Consider the following 21261-nt stretch of genomic DNA (forward strand, 5'->3'; position numbering starts at 1 on the left):
CCTGGGTGCAGGCGGGGCAGCAGTGTGCTGCTGGGCTTCAGCAGCCAGAGGTGTGGTTCCTGTGCTACCCCTGCATCAGCTTGGCTGTCCAAGGGTAGATGTGCAGCGGTGCACTTGCTAATGAATTCGGGAGTGCACGCAGCTTCACATGTACATCTTTATTTTTTATACCACTCAAACAGAACAGATGTTCTTTCACACAGCACTATAAATATTTATCAGTCACATCAACCACTGTCAAAAAAAGGAGAAAGGAAAGCATGTTACAGCTCCGTGGCTACAAGTGTGTCATGGTGGCCTTGTGCTCTAACTTGCTGTTATACTTTCTCTCCTTTTTTTCCCCTCCTATACTGAGCAGGATTGGAACACCACAGCTAGTCAGGTAAGTTTTCAAATGCTGGAAGGGTTAGTGTGGACTGCCTGTATGCTTGCACTGCTGGCTAGTGACTTTCAGCTCTCTTCTGCAATACTAAAATGCTGAATACTGGCTCCGCTGTCTCTCTGCTGCTGCTCTGTGACCAGAGCCCAGCGCAGATCACTCTCAACACAAACACTGAGCTACTCAGAGGGGGAATATAGATAAGCCAGTGTTAAAATGCAAAGAAAAGCTTAGTGTAAGGTTTGGTGGTGCAACACAATCGTAATTGCCTCTTTCTGGAAGATGGCTGGCTGAGGTACTTTGCAGTCAAAACCGTAAAAATGGGAGTCGAGCAAGACAGCTTCATATCACCCCAACCCTCCAGAAACATGCAGCTGTCAGCACCCATTTTGTGAGCTGAGCCCTGGGGGAAGTCTGTGGAGTCTGGGTACTGAACTACCCCTGTGCAGCTCCTGCAGCTTGGGTAATGCAAGTCTGTTTTTCAAAGGGGGCCTACAGTTATGGTGCTCATCACTAATTAAAGATGTGATTCCTAGTTTTTAGCAATGTTACTCAGTGAAACAATATAAATACATTCTTCAGGCAATTTGGGATAGAAAGTGCATGTGCAGTGGTTAAAAAAAAAGTTTTAGACTATTTTTCTTTGTACTACAGTAAGGAAAACTTCAGGAAGTAATCCCCTTTTTTTCAGGGAACCACATTCACTTTTTGATTGCTTTGTATGCCCCTTAAAAACTTGCTCAAAAATTGTAATATTCATTTTCCAGCCCCTCCCCTCCCTATGGACGCGCTTCCTGTGTCTCATATCTCGTTACAATTCAGCGAGGTGTCTGGTGCAAGTGCAGCTGGAAGGAGCCGTTTTGTCCTGCTGGTGCCCAATGACTCAAGTGGCTGCTGCAGCAGAGATCAGCTGGATGACGTCCCTCCTTGGCCTCCTGTGGCGTCTCCGCTCCATTAACACATTGCAAGGGCAGGAAGGTGGCGAAGTAAATGGGCAGATCTTAGCTCATGTCCATCGACTCTGAGGCAGGTAGGGAGGCAGAATCTTTCTGAATGCTCTCAAATAGTGATGCCATTTCGGGATTAGATCTGATCTGAGATGAAAACTCAGCCATCACTGGACTTTTCTCCACTTCAGGGATGGTCAGGAGAGCAGCCACTGCTCTCATAGCAGATCGCTTGAGTTCATCCTGCTTCTCAAACTCCTGTTTCACAGACCCAGCTTTTACCTACAAATCCAAAGCACTGTTTTTAGCTGGCATTTAGAAAAGACAGTGGAGGCACAAAGAATCAGACACGCCAACAGAGACAGAGGCAGGCAGATGCTTTTCTAGCCGGAGGAGTGTGGGGCATGGGTTGCTCAGAGGCAGTGACAGAGAAGGCTCACAGCACAGGTGGCTTTGTGGCAGAACCCACCTCCAGTGCATCACACTCTCTGCCTGATCTTACCTTTGTGGAGCAAGTTGCCCGGAGTGGCTCGATCAGTCGCTCAAGCCGTTGCAGCACAGCGCTGGGACAGAGTGTGGACAGCCGAGCCAACATTATGAAAGTCAGCATCTAGAGAAAGGAGGAACGATAGAACAGGCGTTGCTTCACTGCACACTCCGATCCCCCAGGCTTAGAGCGTGGATCCTCTCTGCTGAAGCCTGGGCGGTCGTTCTCCCCGTGGTGTCGTGCCAAACCCACCCGGTGGGGAGTTCCCCTGCACTTGTGCAAGGGGGTTTCACAAGAGCTTTGGTTGTGTTAGAAATGCACCCGTTGGCAGCCAACGCAAAAGCGTTGCCCAGCTGGGCTCTGGTCCCAGGTGCCTGTGGTGCCCTGCTCTCGGGTGTCTGTAAGGGGCTGATGGCCTTTGGGAGAAACGGCAACGTTCAGCACAGGGATTGTGTCGCTGCCGTACCCACATCTAAGTGGAGGTAAACAACAGTATGAAAAGGATGAGGGCTTCCTATTGAGCTATGAGGCCATCAACAATGGTAATGCTAAATTTTAATATGGTGTCACTGGCCCCACTGAGCAAGTGACAACCTTAATTTTAAAGGGAGAAGGAACTTATTTTAGACTTTGGTAAATTTCCTATAAAACCAGCTACACCAGGGTTGTGTTTTCAAGGCCACCACAGTCAAGCCAGAGCCAGACAATGTCAGATGAAAGGCTGCAGCAGTTGCAGAGAATAAGAAATGGCCCAGCAGGGGCACTCTGTGCTGTGGTGATGCAGCAGCTCAGTTCAAGCCCGGGCCCCTAGAGAACGAATAATATCAGTGACAGCATCTACCCGAATGTCGTAGTGATCCTTCAGTCCATCCTCCACATGGTTCAGGTACTCGTAGATATCCAGTCGGTCAAGGCAGCTTTCCAGCAGTGTATACATGCATTCAAAGGCAGCTTTCCTCACGTCAAGGCCATCATCCACTGTGTGCTTGAATGGCCCCATTTCTACCTTAAACAAGAAAAAAAATAACAGCTGTCACCTAACAGCAGACAGGGTGACAGCTTCATCTCCGCTTCACACACACCGTGTCACTGCCGTATTGCACTCGAGCCGAACAGGTGACATACCTCCCGGATGAGTTCCCTTCTGACCTTCGTTTCATTGTACAGGCTGGGGAGAACCGCGTTTAGTAAATCTCGGATTAAAGAAGGTTTGTTGTGAGCAGCAGAATTAAACATGGCTAAAGCCACACGTCGAACATTCAGATCTGGATCCTGAAGAGTTTTTAAGAAGTCACCTGTGGGATAAGAACACACCAGTCAGTCCGGCTGCTGCGTTTTAGAAGTATTTTAAAAGTATATCACAGTGTATTTCAAGTATCCTGGTTATGAAAGCACCGATGGTAAAATAACTCGAGGGGCACAGTCTAACAGAGACATTCAAGATGCTTTCCCTCCCTTCATTTGGGATATAGTAAATAGAAGAAACATGACTTTCCTGCATTTGGGCATAAAACAAACTGCCTGACTCAAGCGACCTCACCCTAAAGTCAAATCAGAAGCTTTAGTATTCAAGGAAGTTGGGTTTTGTTTTTTTCTTGCTCAGATCTCATCTGCTCAGACTTCTCTGAAACAGAAGGCCCAGTTTTATACAACAGATCTGCGATGTAGGCTCCCTAGACATAAGACCCTTTTAATGTAGGTTCTATTTTCCAAGATCCTTGTTGTGAGATGCTTGAATCATAAGCTTAAACACAGAAGGAACTTTGCTCCTAAAAAACTCTTGTCACCAGTGGAACATGCCCAAGAGCATTTAACAAGGACTCACGTGACAGTGTTGCTTGTTAATCCCAAAGCAGAGAAACACAGATAAAACCCAACTGGATTAGATGAGGTTCACGTACGTGTGAAAAACCCCTGAGCTGCTAATGACGCCTAACATCTCGTGCTCCCAGCTCTCATTGCTGTTTGTACCAGCTCACCTATGCAGCCTTTCAGGAGAGTATCGATAGGCTGAGGCTGGTCTGCAATTGTGAATTTGATTGCAGTTACCACCGTGCTCCGGGCATGGGGAGAGCCTGCGATGAAGATGGAAAGAAAAATCAGTGAAAGATCAAGAGACAAAATCATTGCTGTAACTTTGTAGTACATGTCCTGCTCTTGGTCACGTTACGCACACACTGAAGAAATAAGATAACAGAGGATTTGTCTTAACCACCTCCTTGTTTAAATCCTGCTCCCGCACAATCTCTGTGTGCAGTCCCTGTTCCTAACACCCTCCTGCCCCCTGTGCAAACCAGTGCTCCTCTGATCCCCCCCCACAGAGGTTCCTCATTTTCTTCTTGCACCTGCAGACTAGCTTTGCTCCCTTTTGTACCCACCGGCAGCTTACAAGAGGACTTCCCAGCAAAAGAAGGCACTTTCCTGCTCTCACCATTGCCCTTCCCATTACCTGATGACAGCTGTTTTTTCAACCGGGGCAGCAGCTCAGAAGGATTCACCAAAGTCAGCTTCCCCAAGCATTCAGCCACCACATTGCGCGTCCCTTCCTCGGTGCACTCACAGTGCTTGAAAAGCAGAGCCCAAATATCCTCCACGTAAGGTTTGAGGCCATCAGCCGGGGAGGAGCTGATGACTTCTTTTAGAGAGTGCAGCAGGAGGTACTGTCTCTTGGGCTGGCTTCCAATCTCTTTCAGCATGAAGGGAAGATACTCCCTCAGATTCCCAACGCTGATGTTCCCCAGCGCATAGGAAGCAGCGGATTTTACCTCTTCGCTGGGGGAAGCGAATGCTTCCAGGATGACGGTTTTGAGCTCTCTCTGAGCACTGAGGTTCGTGGTGCGTCCCATCTCTGCCAGTGAAAGGAAAGCTAGCACTTTAACAGCAGAGCTGGACTTGGGGTTTTTTACATCCTGGATAAACTGGGTCACTATCACAGGGGCTTCCTTTGGGCAGGCTGAGGAAAGGGCTGCCACGCACTTTGCAACAGAGTAATACGCATGTTTGTGTAATGCCACTGATGCCCCGGATGAACCTGAGGAGTAAATAGGTGCAGTCAGCTGCTTCATCAGCTCTGAGTAACCCACGGCAGCCGTCTTCGTCAGAACCAGAGCCTGGAAGAAGTCTATGATGGCGCTCAGCGCCCCTCCTTGAAGCAAAGGCGAGTGGACAAGCTGAAAGATTTCAGCAAGAACTGAACCACTGATCTTAGAGATGCAGGACGGATAAACCTTAGCCAAAGTAGTAAGGAACATGATAGCCACTTGGGAAACATGCATGTCATTCTCAGTAATTAAAGCGGGGAGCTCTGTTAGGACAGACTCTACCATGGCAGGCTTGAGGCTGTCACTGTAGTTCTTCACCAGGATGTCCAGAGCAGTCAGAGTGCTCAGTTTCAAGGCACGTTGGTTCTTTCTCAAGAAGGAAGCTAGAATGGGGAAACCTTCCCCTAGAATGGGTCTCAAATCTATTTTAAGTGGAGAGCTAGCAATTAGGGTTAATGCTTTGACTGTTGTCAATCTGGTGATTTCATTTTTGAGCCTCTCCAGAAATATCTTCAAGGTTGGCTGGAGATCAGTGCTTAAATGGTCTCCCAGATTGTAAATAATTTGTCCCATGCAGGAGATAGCACACTCTTTCACCTCCTGGTCGATGTCAGCTGCCTTCAGTCGCTTCAGAGTACCAGGGAAAAGGTCCTTCACATAGGGCTTGGCATCAAAAGTGCAAGATTTATCCAAAGGCCTGATAACTTTCACAAGTTGCTGAGTAACCAGCAGAGCTTCTGAAGTGATCTTATAAAAGGGGTCTCCAATACAGGTCATGACAGGAGGTAACAGGCTTTTGATATGAGGATGAAATACCTCCGGCTGGTGGTTGCAAAGAAGAACGTGAAGGAAAGAGAGTGTATCAATTCTCATGTTGGAGGAGCTGGATTTATCAGCCAGGGAGAAAACAATACCTGTGCAGAAGAGACAAGAATGACTGCTGTCTTATTTCATCCAGTGGTTTTTATCACACACACCACCCTCAAGGAAGGACACAATTGGAATCGGTGTTCTTTCTTTCCTCTCCCCACCCAAAAGATACATGCCATTAGAGAGCGCTACTCTCCTTGCTGTCTGCTTTCCAGCAAGTGGCCATTCAGACATAACTGGTTTTCATAGCAGTCCTGGATGGCTGGCTCTGGAAACTTTTTTTAACAGTGAATTCGAAAAGTCATCCTGGGCTGAGAGGAGGTGGTGTGGTTGGTCAAGTGCAAAGTATAACAAAGTAAAACAAAATGGCATGAAATTATGACTGGGAAAGCCTAGTCTCAACAACAGGCACTCCAGGCAGTAGGAGTGCCCCTTCATGAGTTTTTCCTTCGTTCTTCTGTTGGTAATCTTTAAAAAAAAAGAGGAGGGGGGCAAAAAAAAGCAGGGGGCTCTATGTTTATCTAGTTTTACAACTTCTGTTAGTACTGCTTGGAATGTAACTGTGGACCATTAAAGATGGACTGCCTTTGCGGAAGGGAAGTACTTCCAAGTCCAATTTCTGTGGAAATTCATATTAATGTTTCCCAGAAGACTTAATGAGAAACATTTGCAACAATACTGCTTTCCACCCCTGAAGTCATGCCTAACTCCTGATTTGAATGTTTTTTCCAATCTGTTAATTCATAAAATGCAGGTACATGGATCCAGCACAAGGACAATCGCAGGAGACTTTTGTATTTACTGTACAGTTACACCAAAAGCAAAGGCAGGACCTTAGTATTATGAGCCTTTCAGCAGTGGGATGCTTCATGAGCCTATAAGCAGGAAAGCTCAGAGAAAAATGTGGCGGTGCAAAATAATCAGTCAATGCAACTAATTTTTTAACATGCCACTGCCATTTTGTAAAAGAAAATGTCACTTGTGTTACTGATGTCAGCCGGCTAACAGCATAATTCCAGCTAGTTTCAAAGCAGGCTGAAATAGGCCCTCCTAAAAGCATCTCGTCAGGGAACTGTAGAAATGACCTTGAGATTCTTATCCTGGCTTTCAGTGGTAGACAGAAGCCAGGATTAAGCTGGGAGCTGTTTAGCATATCAACACACAGCAGAGCTTGATGTTTATGTCCTGATGCTGAGCAGAATAATATACAGATATAAAACTGGAACATGCAGGCAAGGAGCATATGTGTTAGGAATGGATTGAGCCAACCCTGCTCCTTCACCCCCAGACCACAGACAACTTTACCAGGGACGAGGGCAGGGATGTGATCTGCCAGGCAACCGGGAAGAACACTGGCCAGTTCTGTCAGGAGGCTGAAACAGCCCTGTCTTGATTTGATGCTCTTTTCTTTGAGCTGCCTGTGCAAGGCCTTGATGATGCTGGGGACCTGCAGTTTGGAAAAGAAAACCAGAAACACACACATCATCATCCGAGCTTCCAGGGCGCAGAGCTATGCTACCACAGCAGCTTGCTCAGCTGAGCCAGAGGCACGAGCAATGCAGCAAGAGAACTAACAGGGACAGCAAGAAACAGTGCGCGCGTTCACCAGAGGAGAATGGACTTGGGATAGACTGGAAGACAGAGTATGTGAAGAAAAGATACATGAACAGAGGAGCAGGAGAGGATGCTGTTCTTTTCCATATTCTGCAAGCAGACTCCTAAGCAGCCCTTCCTGGAGTTGGTGTTATCCCCTAACACAGAATCTTAAAGAAACACAACAAAATGATCAGACCAGGACACATGCTAAAGGAGCGTAGTTTTATGATTCCTTCCTGGTCTGCTGTTTAAGGGTCTAGCCCCATTATATTTAAACTTGGACACCTTGCCAGTGTTTCAGTGAAATCAGAAAAGTCTCAGTGAAATAAAAAACAAATCACAGGGCTGAGGTGCAAGTTATTTAAATAAATATCTCATACTTGTGAGATAATTAATCAGGGATGTAATTACATTTTGGCAGGGATTTTAACCCTCCTGCCTCAAGAAGTCACCAGTCAGTAGTAGCATCAGCCAGAAAAAGCTGCTCTTATGGTCATGCAATTCTATAACAACATGGTTATTTCCAATATTTCTTTTGTCTTCTAAAATGGCATGTGTGGACCACAGTGTTAGCAAGGATCCTGGCCTAGGCAGACTCCTGATCAGCATGTGTGGCTAAATTGTTCTGACTATAATTACTCCAGCGTACTTCCAAATTAAAGCAGTGTGTCAGAAAAATTGCTTCCACTATTCTTTCATCTGCAGTGATGTGCGGACTGTGTGCACAACCACAGCAAGCTACCCTGGATGTCACTGGCTGTTCTCCCACAATGAAACTAGCTGCACGCTCTCATACGCCTTCTGACCCGATCCAAACCGTACTGAGCTTCCAATGGCTTGCTCTGGTACGTTTCTACCACAGTTTATTCAATGAGTTTTCTGAGCAGCTGCTGGAGCAACTGTAAGGCAGCAGACTGACACTTTACCCAAAAGCTAACTCATCTCACACGCAGCCTGCAAACATGTGCCAGAGGCTAGCGGAGCAAGCCGTGCAGGTTGCACCTCAGTGCTCCTGCACTGGCCCAGCGCTCTCTCCCGGGGAATGGCGGGAGACGAACAGTAAATGGTCAGCCCTCAGGATTTTCTTCCCTTTGGTTGCGTGCCCAAGGGCTCCTTCAGCTAGCTACGTTCTCACGCTTAACTACCGGGCATACTGATGTGTGGCACGGTACCTACTTCATTGCTTTCTGATTTAATCCAGCCCGCCGTCTTCTCACGCACCTGGTTCTGAAGCATTGTCAGGGGAACGTCACCTTTGCCAGAGGCATCTGAAGCATGCAGCCAGCTCTGGGTGGGCAGTGTTTGCTTCAGCAAGGAGATATAAGCGCTGAAGATGTCAGCTTTGACATTCTCCTCCCTCTCTTTGAACCTGCTTATCAAGACTGGGGAAAGAGTTTTGTAGAAGTCCTGAAGGAGATCGTGCCTGCTGCTGACAATGGCCTCCAGGCACTTCGCTGCGGACCTGCGGACTTTCCAGCTGATGTCATCATCATCGCTGTACTCATCATCGCTTTCTGGAGAGAAGACAAGGGAAAACAAGGTGCGCCATTATGAGAAAACCAGAGCTAGAGGACCACTTGATCCTCAGAGCTTCCCTCTCCAGCTCAGCAGACAAACAGATGCCAGTAACTCACACATATCTGGGAACATGAAATTGTCCAGAACAGCTTGTCCCTACAGACGTCATTACCAGCCAACCTGACCCAGGGCTGCCCTGCATCAGATTCTTCTGTTCCAAGAAAGAGCTGATGGGGAATAAACCTTAATGTTACTGCCCTCACTGGCCCCTTCAGGTCAGCCATCAAGGCTTTTGTTTTGAAGGGATAATGAGGTTCCCAGACTTTAAAGCCAGAAATATGCAAATATTTGTCTCAACAATTCCTGAATGGCACAGAACAGTGTAACAATTTACTATGTTATTGGCAGAACATGTAACATATTCTCCAGGAAGCCAGCCAGGATCTTACCCCAATGAATATGAAAGTAAACAAAAATGCCTTTCTTCCAAGGAACTTGTTCTAACTTCTGCCACACTATATGCAGCTATAAATAGAGACATTATGAAATGTTGTCTACAGCTAACAGGCATTAAAGGTACCCCTCCTATCTGACCAAGGCTGGACAGCCACCCCAAAGTAAACACAATTCAGAAAATAAATGAAAGGCCTCTTTTAAAGACAGTATCAGATTGCTTTCACTGATGACTAAGGTATTTTTAGTGGTGGACCAAGTTGTTTTTCATGGTGGCACTTGTAAGTGTTCCAGACTTTAGCTTTCTCTCTTCTGCTACAAAGTAGTAAAAAAGTAGCTACCCTACAGTAAAATACAATTGTGTGGCTACTATGTTTGTAGGCCCCATTACATCAAAATGGCAGGCTTTCATTTAAAATAGCAGTTAAGCATATAACTCTTCCTGCAAAAAAAAAAAAAGCAAGCAGCCTCGCACGGAGGGGCACAAGCGCAGGACAGGCCCTGCAGCCCCTGGGCGGCTGCAAAGACGAGCCTTGGCTGGCTTTGCGCACAGGAACGGCGCGTATGCGCAGAAAACGGCTGAGCAGATGGAGAGACACGAGGAAGCAATGCAGAAACCCAGAAAAAGCTGCAGCCTGACAAAGCTGCGTGATTCTGACAAATCCCGGCAGGGGTGCTGGCTGCCACAGCCTGGAAGTGCTGCTCGCTTGCCTGACCTCCCCTGCGACCACGGAAAACAGGAGTTTGTCCAGTCCTGTAAATAAGTGAGACCACATCAAAGATTTCTGATTCCTTTTCTAACCAGAGTAAGCTACAAATGCTGGCTAGCTGCCTGGTTAAAAAAAGGTAACACTGCATAACACCGCAGCACACGCGGCAAGAGGTTAACTGTTTAACTGCAATTTCTAGATCTGCCTGTAACATCTTTCTTTTCAAGAAATACCATTTTGTCAGGTCCCAGCAAGGAGCCATGTCTCTCACATAAGCCTAAGCACACTAGAGCTAAAGTACGAGGACCGACAGGAACTGGTGTTACAGCTGCATTCAAACGCTTGGTGTCACCACCTGTGGTCTGGACAAGCCGGAGAGAGGGCAACAGCGACAGCGTTCGCACCTTCCCTTGAAGAACAGCCCACACATATTAAGTCAACTGCTTGGAGCAGGGGTCTGAGGTCTGCCTGGAAGGCTGCAAGCAGCACCGGCACCTTTGGGAGCACAAGGAAGCGTTTCCAACAATCAGGATGGCAAAGCAGCTGCCCCTCAGGACCTCCAGGTGTTAAATCTGGCTGCTTGCTGGATGTGCTCTAAAAAACTCCTGCAGTCAGCAGGCACAGGAAAAACAGTGCTGCTGTGGCCTACCTCTCCACTAAGCCACTTCAGAGTTCAAGTTTCAGTGTTTTCACTGTCGCCTAAGGCACAGAGAGACCTGAGGACTTTGTCAGGAAAAAGTAAAACTAACAAACTCAGAATTACTGCTGGAACTTTGCACATACAACTATATTATTACCATTGGTAAATTAAAAGAACCCATTTAAAAGAACTGACTGTCTTGAAACAGATCTGGAAAGTAACATCACAGAGGGTGAGAAAGCAAGAAGGGGAGAAATGTTAACACAGTGTTGTGTTGAGCACAGTCATCCTCACAAGCAGGCACCTTGCTCCTCATCCTCCCCATTTTCAGTTTCCATCATCTCTTCCTCTTCCTCCTCCTCATTATCATAGTTGTAGTTTGGGTCAAAGGTGAGGTACTTCAAACATAACCCCATCACATTAGGGATGTGAGGATCAATTTCCTTTGGGCACCTATCACGAGAAATAAAAATCCTAAGAGTTAATAAATTAAAGGCTAAGCAATTTTAAACATTCAAATGACATAATTCATCTCAAAAGGATCCAAAAATGCTTCACGGGCTATATGAACATTTTGTTAATGTGAGTTAAACCAGAGCCACTCCTTCCTTCTGTGCATGAAGCAAGACCACATTCCCCTCGGGAGGGTGCAATGATTTCTATAGGGGAAAAAAAAAAATAGTTCTCTTCACCACCTGGTTGAATCTTCCCTTCATGTGAGAAAACCTCAGCAGCTCTGCAGGGCTCCTCTTCCAAGACAAGCAGTAAACACTTGACCAAACAACAAGAGCGCTGCAGCTCAGCAGCAATTCTGCCTGAGCCCCCTTCTGCCTCCCACTTCCTCCACGCACCAGGAGTGAGGCAGTTCCCTCTTGCTGAGGAATCCTCCAAAGACAAGGAAAACTCCCAGACCTGCAAAATCCTCCCCAAAACCTCAATACAGAAACACACTCTCACATGTTGAGGTAAAATAGCTCAAGCCCAACTCTGCATGTAAAGGAGGGATTTCATTTGTGAACTGTCTTTCCCAACAGGAGTGCATGTAAGAAGGTACTCAACCGTGGATGCTGAATGTATAGATATTTATGCTACGAGGACACTGATGCACAGGATGGTGCACAGTTGTTCCTCAGGGGCACGCACCTTCTCACAAAAGACTCGAAGGCTTGAAAGCAGTACTCTCTCAGCTCATCATCTTCCACATTACAGTACTGAACAATCAGAGGAATTATCTTCTCCAGATGTTCTCCTGGGAAAGACAAAGTAAGTTGCAGTGAAAACCCATTCCAGCCTTCATTCATCCAAGCAGCTAACAGTTCAGCCACTCGCCACTTTCTTCATGTGCCTGGCACAGCATTCGTCCCCTGGACCTCATGGTCCAGCCTTGCAGGGGTTTTAAGCAGATGACCCCTGCTCCCTGTCTTCAGCCCCTTGCTGGCATTCCAGTCACAGAAAAAGCTGTGATTAGAAATCTTCTAGGACCTACTCTCAGCTCTGGCAGATCTTTTAGACAAGTAATACAATATGTTGCCCTCCATTTCTCCTCGCATTTAAAATGGGGTGAATTCACTGACCTAATTCACAGAGGTGTTAATTCAGACCAGGGAAGCGCTGCAAGACCTTGTGATGAAATCACTACAGAAGGGCAGCCACAGAGTTACTCCGGTGTCTCCTCCCTTGCAAGTCGAGATCAGAGAGCCAGCTCAGGACCACAGAGGGAATCACAAAGTACAAGCCACTAACACGTTAGGAACAGAGTAAGCACTCTTTTTACCACTAAAAGGAGCTGCTCTAAAATGCATGCACATTTCCCAGCATCATTTCAAGCTATTTGTCCTACCTATGCGGTGTCCAGCCTGCCTACTGATGCCAGCAACACACTGAATGTACGTCCTGGTAGTAGAAGTAGACTCATTCCTCTTCAGCTCGGCAAGCAGATGCTCTGTGAGCTCTGAGAAGATGTTTCCACTGCAGGTCAAGACAAGATGACCCAAGGCAATGATGGCTCTTTTACGTACTGCCAGCCTGGGGCTTGTCAGCTGGGGAAGGAGGCAGTTCAGAATGGAGGAATGGAAAGAGTACAGTGTTCCCCCTAGTCTGCAATCAACAGCACAAGACAGAAGTTGAAAGTCAAAGCCTCAGAGAAAAAGCCCTCTTGCCAGTAAAAAATGTAAAAATCCTTCAGCTCCGAGGACTTCATGCATGTTGTGGGGGGAGAGAGGAAAAGGGTGGGTTTGGCATTTTGGTCTGAACACCGACTTGTTCTGTGTAACACAGGGAGAGGTTATTTGTCTCCATCGTGGAGGAGTTTGATTTTGACGGTGTCCTTCTGAATGACCTGGGGTTTGTCAATAATTTCCTGCGCGCAGTTGACATATGACACTGTCACTCTGACTTATGTAACAAGAGAAAGAGGCAGCCAAGAAAAAAAAAAATGCATGCGTGATCAGATCACAGGGCTAAAATAAACTTTCCTGCTTTGCCCTCTCCCTCCCTACACTTTGTTTGAACTGAGCCTCTGTGGGATCCATCACCAGTGTTACTGCTGTTCCCAAGCACAGAACGCTTGGGCTCAGCATGTCATCTCTCAGCTCTGCTGGGGAATCTGCTCTGATCCCCAGTGGCAGCCAACCCAAATCCTTTATTTTTCAATCCTCGTAGTAGGATTAGAGAAATACAGAAATCAAAAGCAAACAGATGCATGCAGCCCCCTGCTGTACACAGCTGCCAAAACGAAATCACTTGGTACCTGCTCAGCATATCTGACAGGATGTCAAGAGCCTCCAGCTGCACAGATACATCCTCCTGCTTGCCAATGGCTCCCGTCAGCTGGGCTGTGATCTTTTTGCACACATTTGCTGTCATAGTGGAGCCTGCAAGAGAGAGATTTTTCCCCACTGCCAGTTAAAAAGAAGTCTTTTTACTGCCAAGAACCATTTAATCCCTGCTACATTAAAAAAAAAGATAAATCACCACCGGGAGACCTAACCAGAACAGCAGTCAACTAGCTTTCATTTGAGATGCAGTGAGGTATCTCCCTCTGCAGTATGATGCATTAACTATTTGGAAGAAGCTTCTCTTCTTGGAAAGTGTCTTTTACCTTAAAACGGCCTGGCTGTCTGACAGGCAGCTCCCAGGCCCATGCAATGCAGGGAGCAGAGATGGGTGGGAAGGTTCTGGCATGTTTTTTTTCCCTATTTTTAACTTGAAAATGTTCAGTTTCAACACTGAGGTTTTCTCCATAGGAAGAGTAGTCTTGACAGAAACTGTTTCTCAGCTCCATGATTAAATCTAAGGCTAGAACAAGATAAACCTGTTGCAAAATAAGATATAAGCCAGGTTCAAGAACGTGTTGAGATTACAACCACAGCCTAGGATCTCAATCTCCTACAGTCCAGGTCAATGTCTAGACACAAGTATAGTCTTCATGCTGGGGTGTGCCTGTCCCAACAACGATTTCTGTTGTGGTTTTTTTCCCAGTTGGTTCAGTGCAAAGCATAAGCAGCTTCGAATTCCACAAAACTTTCAAAGGAAGGGACAATTGCTTCCCACGCCATTCTGAACAGCCTCCATTTCGCAACAGAGACAAAGGAGAAGTGGGACATCCTTGGAGCATCATTAACTGCTGTACAGCACTGAGAAAGGACCCTGCCTCAGGCACATGCTCTTTCTTGGACTGTTACTTCAAACCTCCCCTTTGTTCCAGACTACACCACAGCAACAGCAACCACACGGAGTGGGGCTTAGTGTGAAGAAAGCACAGGGGGAGGATGCAAAACCTCTCCCTTTTGCAGCAAACCCACACTGCTTTTGCTGCCTTCTACCCACACAGTGTCAATCCCAACCCTTAAGAAGATGACTTATCTGTTGCTACCCTAAAACAGATTCAGTTCATGTGATGTATGTTAAATAAAGGATTCTGAAAGGAACACTCACAAGAGCTTAACACTTTGCAGAAATTGAAAGAAGAGTTCAGCAAGTATTTGCATACTAATTCTAATTCTCCTCCCAACCTAAAATCCATCAGCCTGGCAGCACTGCCACAGGCACCTGCCATGAAGGAATAACAGATACATGAGATGGCTGCAGAGGAAACTCAAATGTCTGTGAGCCTCAGCTATCTCCTGAATAGCTGCTGCATTTTTGGGATATGTAGTTCCAAACGCAGGAGGAGCAGCCAGGGCAGCTGTGGCAGTCGAAGACTTGGTCCAGCTGGGCTGCAGACAGGAGGTGGTGCAGTGTGAGATCACACAGGGTAGTGGCATTGCTGAGGTGGAGATCAACAGCCCCGCAAGACTGCCTGAACAGCAATAACCTAATGCACACTGAATGCTTTAGGATTTCTATAAACAAAAACTGATTTCTCCAAGAACTCAGATGCAGTTTCAGGCTTAAGTATCCTCAGGGTGACCAGCTCAAGTTCTTATTTAATCCCATCATTAATCACACCAGTGTCTCAACTTCTACTATTTCTCCTCATTTCATTACTTGTCCTCTAGAAGGTGAATAAGGAAGCTGTAACTTTTAGGCCCTGAACTACATGTTTTCCTCTGTTTCCCAAAGGGTGTAACTCCCTATTGCCTCAGTCTGACAAACAGGGACAGACGTTTTACCTGTAGAAGCTGGTGGCAGCTCAGAGATGACAGTTTTCAGTCCAATGCTGGAGATATCCCGCAGCTGCTCCTTGTCAGATAACATGTTTGTACACAGCGTATCCACAATGGTTTCCACCTGGTACTCCTTCACTTTGCCAACCAGCGGGCCCAGGCTGCGGGAGGAGAAGCCAGTTAGAATGACGAGGAAGAGGGATGCTTTCCACCATCAAAGGGATGCTCAGGCTCACTCCTCCTTAAAGGCAGCTCAGCCCCAAATGCAAATATTACCAAAATACGAGTATCGAGTACCGATACCCTGCAGCACGCCGTGTCCCTAGGTTTACATACCCTGCATTATTGCCTCAGTTAACTCTGTATCAGACTTCAGTGAATTTTAGATAGATTTGCAGGAGGACATTTCACACCAACTACTGCAAACACGAGGCCAGTTAACATGTTACTGGAAGGAGCAGCTCAGAAATTACAACACAATGAATTTGAACAAAAGGAACCATGTCACACAGAGTAATGGTAAAATCTAGTCAGCTTTTTGGAAAAAAAACCACAAAAACAAACCAACCATCAGAAACTGACTTACATGAGGAAATGTGAAATGGATTTTCATAAACAATTACCTACCTATTGCCCTTGGCTGTGTGTCTGACAAGGTCTGCCTGAGCCAAGGCTCAGAATTACAACAGAGGGAAGACCACTCCCTTTCCACAGCACTTTTTAAAAATTATTATTATGAGAAAAACTTTCTGTTAATAACCTGTGTTTCCAGCTGGTAAGTTTGTATTCCAAATTGTGCACAGAGAGTTCGTCAGCACTTGTTTGAAACTATTTATTTTTACATCTTTACAAGGTAACTAGCTAAAATGCAAAGCACTAACTGTATTTCAGCAAGACACATTGCAGCTTTCCTTCCCCAACTGGCCGCACTTAACTATTTGAATTAAGCTAATGAATTCAAAATGCATTTGTTTCCCATGAATATTCTGTAACCCTTACTAAGAAATTGCTGTTTCAGAGACAGCAAATCTGGTTGCTAGAATTTTCATGAGAAGCAAACACAGATGAGTGGAAACACACCCCATAGAAAATTCCATCTTCTTGTTTTAGCAAACATCCACAGAAAATACTTTGAGCCCAATTTCAATCCTAACAACGCATCACTCTTCTACAGGTTGAGTGGGCTTGCCAGGGCCCTGTGACCCACCAGTGGCAGGGATCCATGTCCAAGCCCCCGTGGTTATGCCACCCCTCCTCTCTCACTGAATGGTCTTACCAGATGAAGAAATGGGGCCCTAGCTTGCAGATTAACACTGCTAGGCAATTCTTCATGCCCCAGTCTAGAAATGACTTTGGAAGGATTTGGGCCTGAACAGAGATTTTGACAGATGCTATAGGTACTTTTTACTTCCCATGAGTCAATACCACCTTGCAGAGAAGCAGCTACTTGCTGTAGCAGCGATGTGGCTGTGCTCCAATTTCAGTGCCAGGTACAAAATGTTAGTCACTGCTTCCTCGTTCCCTTTCTTGTGGGGACTAGTCAAAACAGAATGACTTGAACTGAATAATATAGATCTTTTCCTTTGAGTTCAAAAAACAAATGAGAATTGAACAGCTCCCTGGGATTCATGTGCAGCACAAACATTTTTCTAAACAGGGTTTTAGACTTTTAAAAATACCATCGTGCTGCTATTCCAGAGCAAAAATATATTTAAATAACCAGTTCTTGGAGGTTTCACAGCTCTTTTTCCCCCTGTCTTCCTCTTCATACAGGCAAGTGAAAATACAAAACAGAGCAAAGGAAAGGCCTAATCTACCTCTTTGGAGTTTTGTTTTTTTCTTTGTTACATAGAAAAAATGTTATACAGAAGAGAGGGACTAGAGGTTTTGGCTCTGTACGCTGCATAATACTAGGGCACAGCCACTGATCACTGGGGACTACCATCAATGCTACATGTCCATATGGCTCAAAAGGGAAGGCTACCAGTTGCCTACAGAGTACAAAAAGAGAGAGAGAGAGACATGTAGGGCTTTCAGCATAGGCTTCTTTCACTGGAGCTTACAGACAGGAGAGGTTCTGCTCCCGACCATCAGTGGTGAAAGTCTCTGCCTCAGTGGGAGCTGAACAGGACTGTTAAAACATTGGCCTGGATGATTTACATTTTCTTAAGAGCTTGTACGAGAAGACATGGTGCTAGCACTCTACAATGTTTATTGCTGGACACAGTTTATAATATCCTTGTACAAAAATGCATTTTCTGTCATCTTTTTCTCCCTACCTTTTGGCATAGCTCCAGTAATGCAAACTGTATGGAACACCTATGCACAGGTGGTTGTCTCCCTGCTGGCACACCACAATTACCCCTGACAGCATGCTTAACAAACACTATCGGTGCAGTGTTTCCCAGAGCACACAAAGCAAACTCACATGCAGCCTGTTCTGTATAAGACTATTACTAAATTCAATAATTAGGACAATAATAGCTGTTTAGAGCTTGAGTAGCTACTCTGAAATACAAGAATTCGAAAAGAAGTACTGTGACTTGGAGTCCAAACAGGGAAAAAAACCCAAGTGCGTTATAAACTTTAATGAAAATGCCCTTGAAGAGTAGAATTCGGACCTTCAAATGCCATTTTTGAAGGCCTGTACATGTTTAGTACCGTCTCTATCAAAGACAGGACCACTGGGAAATTCAGCACTGGATTTCAAAGCATGAGAAAGGCAAGGAACTTGATGACCAAAGTTTTAATTCGGGCTTCTCTCTGAAGAAATAAGATCTTAGGCATGCTACTTCTACTAGGGTAAGATTCATAATATAAACACAGAACTACTTCCAAAATCACCAACTGCTTCTATGAAGATATCTGTACGCTCACCCGTTCTGAATACCGATAGAGAAAGAAACTGCTGTGCCCGGTATGAGAGGGAAAGCCCCTACAAAGCGAGGCCTGAGTAAGGGGTCAATGCTGCGGGTCCAGGGCTCCGCGCCAAGACAGTCTCTGCTGTCTGCAACAGATTTGTTATTGTCAAGGAATATGGTAATTACTGCCAAGGCTCCTACCATTTGACAGCGAGGTTCTGCACTTCCCCATTTTTGTCCTCCAGCAATTTCAAAAGCATTTTCACAACTTTTTTCTCACTGTCTTCATCTAGTTTTATTGAATCTTTCTGCAGTTCCATCATCAGGTCGTTGGTGGCCATAAACCTGAAAGAACATATAGCAAAAGTGGATTGGCTGACATACAGACACAAATGCATTTCCTTCACATCACTTTGGACAAGGAAACTTGACAATTAGCGCTTGTATGAAAACACATTTTCAAAGAGCAACTTACAACCCTTTACACTGTCCTGAAAAATAAGGTACAAAGAATTATTACTGTCTTACAAGTGGAAAACTCAGTCAGAGGTAGTTGGTGAAAAGGCTTTAGCTGAGGAATCTGTGAAAATGAGAAATACACATTCTCCACTCTCCTTAAAATACATAACAGGGATGGGGTAAATGAAAACTCTGAAATTGGCACCCAGCTTGTGTATTTTTTTCAGTGACTAAATCAAGATGGTTAACTATGCTAGAAAAAAATTATGGTGGCTCTTTCCACCAATTTCTATGCCTAGGAAAACCAGTCACAGGTCTAAGAATGCACCTGGCTCTGTTCTTTCTGGCTTATTAAGCACTGATAATATGATACCACACATGGAGAAGGGGATCAAGCTATCAAGCTCAAAAATGAAAAATAAAGTCATGACTCCATGCAAACTGTACTTTAGAAGTTCCCTTAGGCTATATTTACATTGCTATTGTTCAGCCCAGCCAGAGTTTGTTTCTGTCCTTCTGCTCCTGGGAGCCTTTACTAATCCAAACAGTTGTGTCATCCACACACTCAACCTCTTTCTCCTTCCTTAACTCCCTCTCAAAGTTTTGGGTTTGTTTGGGTTTTTCTGTTCTAGAGAAAAGATACTAAACATCCTGCTACACCGAGACATTGCTGGTGATGGATGCAATGCTGTCATGCTTTTTTATCACTTGGGTACAAGATAAACCACAGATTCTGCACCAGCGCTGCAGCTTCCAAGCTACTTTTTTCCAGGATATATGCAACCTTGACCACCGCAGTTCCTACTTCTGATTCTCTGGTGTCCCTTTATTAAGAAGCACTTGTCTGCTCTTCAAGCCTTATCTGCTGTCCAATTACTTACACTCACATTCGATTAACAATTTAAGATAATATTTGGCAAGAAGGAACATTTCCGACTGTACTTTTTTTCTCCCATGAGCAAAACCAAGCAAGTACTTGTCATTCCAGCTTAGAAGGAAAAACAAATGCCCAGCTGACTGTTAGTCAATATAATTTTCTAACAGGGACAATGTCAGAACAGATATTGAGAAGTTCTGGAAAGTATGCATTTTCCTGGAAGCAGGAAATGTAAGAGGTGCTAGTATAGAAGTCTCAGGTTCTAAGGAAGGTTAAGAGTGGTTATCATGTATTAGTTCCTTTCTAATGTTAGCCCCAGCACAGGGATGGACATCTAAAAGGAACCACAGACAAGCTCTTCCTTCTCATTTACCAAATGACACCTCCATTTTAAATTAGGCTCTGATGTAATTCATTCAGCATGTAAGAGCCCTCATATACCAGGGCAACATTTGTGTCCTCAATCTGCAAGCCTGCTCTTGAGTAGCCATGAGGTACATCTGGAACAAGGGACTGCTGTGGTGTTAGACAGACAGCCTGAAATGCAAAATGAGAAAAGCAGAGGGACTCTGCCCTATAATGCTAATGATATGCAATCTATTTTTGATTCTGCAAGAGCTACTGAGTTGCACTTGCAGTTTCACGTCTGCGTAGACCAAGCATGACCAATTATGGCCACAGGCTGAGCAGAAGCTCCTGCGGCAACACATCCAGCCTGCGACTCGCTACCTGCTGCTGTCCTGCCCACAGGACCTCGGAAACCGGCACATGGATCCATTTATGAGAGGGTAGCTAGTGAAACCTGGTCCTATAACTGGTCGTGCAACTGAAGACAAACAACGGGCTCACATTTGACCGTGAGCTGGGAGGAAATGGCCCTGGAACTTCTCTACAACATGACACATGCCCTGTGTTGGGCACATCTTGTTTGGAGTGTTAACCATAAATTCTTTGAACAAACTGTTTGTGCAACTACTCCATCACTGCCTTATTTAAAAAGTACTTACTTTAACACCAGAAAAACATCATCAGCCTCTGCAAAAATCAACCTACTTTTAAGATATTAATAACCCCTGTCTTCTAAAAGACCTCAAAATACCAAGTCTGGCACAAACATACAACCCTAAGAGGACATCAATTTTCCAATTTTTTCTTCTGACATAAACTAAGAGAATAAAAGAATCTCAGTCCTGTTAGGGAGGCAAATTCTCCCATTGCATAGAAATAGTTCTTAAAGCAATCTGAGCACAGACAGTATCTGCAGCATCCATCACCCAGGTGACACGGCTGCTCCGACTGCTGTCCCTCAGACTTTTTAATGCACTGATGGTCTAAACTTCTGGTGGAAAAACAAACTAAGAGGCATTTCAGCATTTTTGTAACAATGTTCTTCATTTGCCAAACAAGTAAGAATTTAAAGTCTAGCTGTTAAGACTTTTGTCCCCCCTTCCACTTTGCTTGCGCGTTCACTCCCATTATGCAGCAATCTCGGCGAGGGAGAGAAGGTTGTTGGTTTCTCTGCATTCCCCCCTCAGACTCTCCTGACGCAGAGGGTGCCCCCACCCCGAGTAGGGGGATCCCATGGGAAGGGACCCCCCACCCCGTGCAGGGGGATCCCATGGGAAGGGACTCCCCGCAGGGGGAAGCCCCCCGCCCCTGCAACCCCGGGGCGCCGTCCCGGGTGGCTGCCGCCCGCTTGGCCCGCCCGGTCCCGTGCCGCGCCGAGGGCGGCGGGTCCCGCACCTGAAGTCCTTGTCCGTGGAGGTCATCTTCTCCAGCAGGCTGGAGATGTGGTAGGAGCCGCTGGCCATCGCGG

At 45.7% G+C, this 21261-nt stretch overlaps 1 protein-coding gene across 1 annotated transcript; it reads right to left on the reverse strand.

Moving 5' to 3' along the window:
* Positions 1–1380: 1380 nt before the first annotated feature.
* On the reverse strand, positions 1381–21256 carry LOC309408582 (cullin-associated NEDD8-dissociated protein 1-like; the record flags this gene model as incomplete). Its single annotated transcript, XM_082004456.1, has 15 exons — positions 1381–1608; positions 1829–1936; positions 2655–2819; positions 2939–3108; positions 3793–3888; positions 4263–5768; positions 7030–7171; positions 8542–8834; positions 10946–11094; positions 11785–11890; positions 12482–12738; positions 13391–13514; positions 15255–15409; positions 18311–18454; positions 21189–21256. The coding sequence occupies 15 exons, from the start codon at positions 21254–21256 to the stop codon at positions 1381–1383; spliced, it is 3711 nt and encodes a 1236-aa protein (XP_081860582.1).
* Positions 21257–21261: the final 5 nt, after the last annotated feature.

Source organism: Phaethon aethereus, assembly GCF_964289735.1.
Source record: "Phaethon aethereus genome assembly, chromosome: 11".
Taxonomy (NCBI): domain Eukaryota; kingdom Metazoa; phylum Chordata; class Aves; order Phaethontiformes; family Phaethontidae; genus Phaethon; species Phaethon aethereus.